At 39.6% G+C, this 7,123-nt stretch overlaps 1 protein-coding gene across 4 annotated transcripts in view; it reads left to right on the top strand.

The window, feature by feature from the left end:
• LOC106874200 (protein SHQ1 homolog) overlaps positions 1-7,123 on the top strand; it is a 49,523-nt gene that overhangs the window by 35,360 nt on the left and 7,040 nt on the right. For all 4 annotated transcript variants that reach the window (XM_052978435.1, XM_052978430.1, XM_014921856.2 and 1 more), the window contains 4 exons: positions 632-735; positions 4,445-4,498; positions 5,108-5,231; positions 6,196-6,316. In XM_052978435.1, the coding sequence (XP_052834395.1) occupies positions 632-735; positions 4,445-4,498; positions 5,108-5,231; positions 6,196-6,316 (403 nt within the window). The remainder of the gene's footprint in view (positions 1-631; positions 736-4,444; positions 4,499-5,107; positions 5,232-6,195; positions 6,317-7,123) is intronic.

The raw sequence follows: 7,123 nt of genomic DNA, 5'->3' as shown, positions 1-7,123 counted from the left end.
AACTCTATAAGATGTACCCAGTGCAAGCTATGGACACATAAGAGGTGCAGCAATATCAAAGGAAGGCTAACTGGGAAGATAGTTTTTGTATGTGGCAGATGCACAGATGCTATGAACACTGAAAATGTGCTGAGAACAGCTTCTGACACATTCCAGGGAGAGAAACTAGAAGTAGTTGATAGCTTCCGTTATCAAGGGGACCAAGTCAGTAGCCGGGATGGATGCTCTGAGAGTGTAGCTGCTAGAATAAGAATAGCCTGGGCAACGTTCAGAGAGCTCCTACCTCTGCTGGTGACAAAGGGCCTCCGGCTCAGAGAGTGTAGCTGCTAGAATAAGAATAGCCTGGGCAACGTTCAGAGAGCTCCTACCTCTGCTGGTGACAAAGGGCCTCTGGCTCAGAGTAAAAGGCAGACTGTATGACGCATGTGTATGAACAGCCATGCTACATGGCAGTGAAACATGGGTCGTGACTGCTGAAGACATGCGTAAGCTCGCAAGGAATGAAGTCAGTATGCTCCGATGGATGTTTGTCTCTTATCAACTTCGTGAAACACAAGTTCCTGTAACCAAAAAAATCTCTTATTTTTGTTTTCTGTTTATTTTGTGATTGTTATTCCTTATCAAAGTTCAGATCTTTTAGATAATCCAAAAGATGTCACTTCTGTTTACTTAGGTCTTGTAGACATTCTTTTTGCATATTCATACGATGTTCGCACAACAGAAGGAGAGAAAACTGTAAGTGTTCAAAATATTTGGTTTAATGTCTGTGAGAAATGTCCAATTTATGGTTGTTTATACTCAATTGTTAATCAGACATCTTCTGCCTGAAAACTATAGCTTTTCCTCCTTTCATACAAAACTTGAAAATAAACCAAAGGAGATGGGCTTCAAACTACAATGTTGACAATCAATGACTCCTGGATAATAACTAAACGTTTAGTAAACTTTCTGTTGTTTCCAACTTGTAATGTCTTCTTTTATATTTAAGTTAGATTAATCTTTTACTAAACTGTTTCTGTTCTCTACAATTCATTTGTTATTATTGTGTAACCCTAAGGTAGCTCTGATTGAGATCACATGTGATCTGTTATTCAAGCACTTATCCAAATGTCTATTTTCCAGGCTCGTATGATTTGGACAGATCTTTTTCTAGCACAGCATCTCAGCCACTTGTTGCTGTCCATTTTCAATTTCTTGAATACTACTTCCACCATTTCTTCATCTTCCACAGGTTCTTTCCTCTTAGATTGCTTCACTCTTCTGTACCTAACTGTCCATCTGCCATACAGTCTTTCCTTTTTGTACACCGTATCTCATTCCTTTTGGCTCACTCAGCATTTTTCTCAGCTCATTCATGCTCTGTTGTTCATGTACACCTACATTACACATCCAGCAAGGCATGCTTGCCTCATTTCTTCCAAGCTTCTACACATTCTCTACAATCAATGCCCATCTTTTGCCTCCACCATACAACATCACATTTCATACACAGCCACCATACAAAGTAACCTTACCTGTGTTTCATTGATCACTCTCTGCCATCATATATTTAACTGCACTTTCAACTGGATTGCTGTCAACTTCAATAGCCAGTCCCTGTGTTGGATAAGACTTGTAGCAGACTCACTCTCTCTTGTATGTATTCTGCTTGTTTAGTAACCACTCGTTAACATCTTCATACCTCTTTTTGCAAACGACAGTAAAGGTAAGTGATTTGTGACTATAGTCAAAGCTCATCATCATCTTTATTTCTGTTGATCCACTCCACTTCTCTCTTTTTTCTCCCATTCTTTTGAAGCTTGTCTTTTAGCTCTCTCTCTACAGTTCCACCACCATTCCCACTTTCTCTCTGAATCCCTTTTCCATCTAAAGATCTGCTACGTGGTTTGCAGCAGATTGTTTCATATGTAGTCCCTCTTTTTCCTTTTTCTTATCAGATGTGTCACCTAACATGTTTTTGTGCCTCTTTAAGGAATCTTCCATCTTCCATCTCTTCCTTCTCCAGATTGTCTTATGTCTTTGAGTCCATTTAGCTCTTGTCCTGACATCACTGATCTGCATTGAGTGCCATGTTTTTCATCAGGAAAGAATGAAGTATTTGCAGCCAATTGTGTATTTACCAGGTTGCTGGATGATTGGCTGATGTCTTACGATTGGATTGGTCATTTGCTTTTCAGAAGAGTCTGGAACTCCTCATTCTTTGTACCATATCTGTAACCTCTATATACACCAGTGGCCATCATGATGTCCATATTGCACTCAATTTCCTATTTGGGATAAACGAGATTGCTGTCATTTTTTTTTTTATCACGATAGTTTGTAAGAAAGACTCACAGATACAATATTTTACCTGTTCTGTCATCCTGTGGTGCCTTTGCAGAGATCATTGTTGTCTATGACTATTCTAAATTGAATTATTGTCACATACTTTGCTTACCACTCTTAACTGATCTCTCTCTCTCTCTCTATATATATATATATATATATTTCTCTACCAACAATGTCTGCTTCATTCACTTGAAGTGTTATTATTCATCCAGAAGCCCCTATTCCTGTATTCCTCATCTATGAGGAAGCTGGCTGATGCTCCCATCTGTCATTTCATTTATATCTACTCTAACATCTTGAGCGTGACCGTTGCCAGTACCGCCTGACTGGCCTTGTAGGGTTTTCGAGCGAGATCGTTGCCAGTGCCCCTGGACTGGCTCTTGTGTGGGTGGCACATAAAACACACCATTCCGAGCATGGCCGTTTTCGTGCGGGTGACACGTAAAAGCACCCACTACACTCTCTGAGTGGTTGGCGTTAGGAAGGGCATCCAGCTGTAGAAACTCTGCCAAATTTAGATTGGAGCCTGGTGTTGCCATCCGGTTTCACCAGTCCTCAGTCAAATCGTCCAACCCATGCTAGCATGGAAAGCGGACGTTAAACGATGATGATGATGATGATGAACATCTCTACAATCTTCTCATTATCATTTAACGTCCACTTTTCTATGCGTGCATAGGTCAGGGAGAATTTGTAGAGGCAGATTTTCTACAGCTGGATGCCTTTCCTGTTACCAACCATTGCTTGTTTCTACATAGCTTAGTATATATTTTTCCTGGAAGCAAATAACTTTACTTCAATGACAGTGATACTCATTTACGACCCTCATGTGATGTCTGTATTGATCTTCCTAACAAGCTGTCTCTCTGTCCGTCTCACTCATAATGCTGTGGCTGGCCTGGAGTTAAAATGTAAGACACTGAACCCAAAGGCAAGGTGGTTGAGAAGCCTTAACCACAGACAGGCCTATTGTTTGTCAGACTGATGTGTGTGCCAGTCCTTAAATCAGTTTCTTATAGCAACGCACTCACTTCCTACAGTTATCTCCCCTGTCGAGCAAATTAACGGAGTCTGTAACTCAGTTGGCAGCAAGCTGTGGAGCTTTCTGATTGGCACACCTAACAAATAATTACCATGAACGCTTTTTGTAGTGTGGCTCACTTGATGATGAGCCATGCCTCATGGGGTTCACTTCTTGAGAAAGGTTATTGAGGCCTGCTGTATATAGCTGCCAACAAACTCTCTCACATCTTCAAGAATGGATACACTGAATACACTGTCTGAAAACATTGTAGAGGCAGTCATGGTTGATCATCAATATGCTCAATCAGAGCTGACAACAATAACAACAGTAGCAATGAGCATCGACCCCTGCCTTGTCCTGTTACATCTTAACATCTCAGAAGACATTCTTTTACTAAAGTTGTAGTTGATACTTCAAAAGTGATTTCTGCTATACATCAGATAATGTAGAATATTATCAGAAGAACTGTATGTTTGCACCAATAGTGTAGAAGGGGTTTGTGTTTTGTCTACCTTTCTGCTTATTAGGACTTTGGTTTTAGCTAGGTTGACTCTAAGGCCCTTCGATTCTAATCCTTGCTTCCACACCTGAAACTTCTCCTCTAATTTTGATAGTGACTCAGCAATTAGTGCAAGGTCATCAGCATAGAGGAGCTCCCAGGGGTATCTTGTCTTGAATTCCTGTTATTGCCTGGAGGACTATGATAAATAGGAGGGGGCTGAGGACAGAACCTTGGTGGACCCCTACCTCTACCCGGAATTCTTCACTGTACTCATCGCCAACCCTCACCTTACTGACAGCGTCCCTGTACATAGCTCACACTAACCATTCATTTATCCCTAGTTTCCTCATTGACCACCAGATAAGGGATCAGGGGGGCCCTGTCAAAGGCTTTCTCCATGTCAACGAAAGCCAGGTGCAGAGGTTTTACATCTGAAAACTGATATTTCAAGAATGTTTCCTTGGTGACATTTAACACACCTCAAATATTGTTTACTCACATTCTGTACCCTGTCCCATTTCTTTTTCATTTTGCTGTGTATAAATGGGACACACACAACAACAACAACAATAATGTTAACTTTATTTCAGGTAGAATCTGGTTGGACCGTAGCAAAGTTGAGTTCTACTTTAAGTTGTTTTGAAGTAAGTTGATGTTTCCTTTATTACGTCTGGTTTTCAAAGTTATTTGCAGAATGTTTAAACAAGTTTTGACTTTTTGAGCTAGATTTATTTCTACATTTTGTGCACTGGTGTGATGCACATTAAAATATAATGCTGCCTATTTAATGCACCTAAAAAATGCAGCTCTGCATCAAGCATTGGAAACTTCTTTAAAACTAAAATATTTAAAATCTTCTAGAGGCAACTACTGTTGTTATTTTGCTCACTTTTGTCACAGTTCATACATCCTAAATGTGTTTGCTATTGTTGTCGGGTGTTTAGGATCTCTGATGTTATAGGGACCTATTTTATGATCACTAGAGGAACATAGGTTTTAACCACTTAAATATGACTGAGTGTGTATAAAGACTACATTAGTAATAGCGTAAGCTATCAGTTATCTATAGTCTGTTGCTTTAGTACTTGATTATTAAAATAGTTTGTGATTCTACAAACTTCTAGAAACCTCTAAACAGAGAAATTAATAATGGTAAATGTTGACGCTGTTCTTCTTGAATCTGATTTCTGACCAGTATTTCTTGCTCTTTGTAAATATAATTCTTTGTTTTCTATCCACCACAATACTTGCAGACATTCATCAATTTAAAAGACGTTATAATTGCCTCTTTCCGGCGCAGTTTGTCTTATCCACTCTATCGAAACTGGCAGTTATCCATGGCTGTTCTTTCTGATGTTCAATTCCTTTTTAATTCTGGTAAGTCCATCATCATCTACTACTACTACAATGTTAATATATAAGCGAAGGCATGGCTGTTTGGTAAGAAGTTTACTTCCCAACCACATGATTCTGGGTTCAGTCCCACTGTATGGTGCCTTGAGCAAGTGTCTTCAACTCTAGCCTCAAGCCAACTGAGCAGACTTGGTTGGTGGAAACTGAAAGAAACCTGTTGAGTATATGCAAAATTTTTCTCAGGTGAAGAATATACAACTCAACATAAGCCAGTGATTAATGACTTCAGGATTAGGGCCAGAAAGGTCCAGAGACAAACCAGTATGGAAAAGGAGGTCTTAGGATCCTTCAAACGGGCAGAGATTTAGAGATGTCTTTAATGAGAGTCTCTTCTCATAAACTATTTTCTGAATGAACCCCTAAACGACATTACTGCCTTGCAACATGGTGACAATATGTCACCAATATCTGCAAGGCCTTAAAGACTCTTTCACTCTGCAACTTCACGTTTGTGAAGAGTCATTTGCAGGAGTTCAATATGCAGTAGCTGAGAGTCATCAATTCATCATCATCGTTTATCGGCCGCCTTCCATTCTGGCAAATAGCGTTATTATAAAATACAACTTTGGATTTGTCAATCCTGTTTGTTCGAGAGAAGAGATCTTCATTCATCGTTGTGTGGTAGAAGTACTCAACTGTAACTGTTATGTCTGATCAAACTTTCTGAAAATAGCATAGATTCCTTTCCTGTATATATATATTCAAAACAACCACAGTCTAGATGGCCTACACATGAAGCTATATGTTAATAGGAGACAGAACAAGGCTTACTTTGTTTGGTGTTTGCAATCCCTCTTCCTCAATCAATATTGACAATATTAGCTTTACAAGCTACCCCCAGCATTCACTGCATTTTGTGACCCACGACCTTGTTGCACTTAAGATGTTTCTACTTTTCAACCCTAATAAAAGTTATTTTATTCTTTAGGTCAACTACATATTCTAAAATGTCTGCTGGAAGTCAAAGAACTAATGCAGGAATATAATTTGAATCACATTCTTAATGATCTCTACATTACAGACTATTGTGTATGGATACAGACAGCATGGTAAGTTTACCCCATCGCTTTTAGTGTTGCCTGAAAATCTATAGAAAACATCTTGTCAAAAGTGTGTATAAAGCATATGCAGTATTGTACAAATGTCTGGAAAGTGAACAGTATATGAGTCAGATCCATGCTTGCGTGTGTATGGAGGGGAGGAAATCAGGTGTAGTGTTGGCGAATCTCAGGAAGCATGGAAGGTTTGAAGGATGCTGTGCTCCGACAACTAACAATTGATGCCGGCTGTTTGTTCCATACTTTAGCAACTCTTAGCATGAAAAAGTGTTTCCGAAAGTCATGGGAGCTGTGCTGTTTTCTGACTTTGTAAACATGTCCACAGGTGTTAGACAGGTGGAGTTTGAAAAGGTGCTCAGAGTTATTGTTAGTAAGATGGTTAATAATTCTATGGGCATCTGCCAGGTCAGTTGCCAGACGTCGGAGTTTCAACGTATCCATACCCAGGGAAGTAAGGCGTTCAGAATATGGTATTCTCGTGGTTGCATGTCGCTGAACGGTTTCCAGACGATTAAATATCCTGAGCAAGATAGGGGTTCCAGACTGGAGATGCAAATTCCATGTGAGGCCACACCATAGCTATGTAAAGCCTCAGATAGATAGCCGGAGAGTGGCTCACAAAGGACTTGGTAAATGATGCCAAGACACCCTCAGTCTTCTTGGCAATTTTAGCAATGTATTTTGTCCAACACAATGGTATTAGTAAGTCTGTGACAACTGGTCTGATAATAATTCAACAATTCTCTTTAAGGACCAAGTCTTCACATTCCAAACTTATTTTTCTTTGTATTATAGTTG

The sequence above is a fragment of the Octopus bimaculoides genome, chromosome 1 (assembly GCF_001194135.2).
Source record: "Octopus bimaculoides isolate UCB-OBI-ISO-001 chromosome 1, ASM119413v2, whole genome shotgun sequence".
Classification (NCBI taxonomy): domain Eukaryota; kingdom Metazoa; phylum Mollusca; class Cephalopoda; order Octopoda; family Octopodidae; genus Octopus; species Octopus bimaculoides.
The sequence above is the reverse complement of the archived record's forward strand: the minus strand, read 5'-3'. Positions and strand labels throughout refer to the sequence as shown.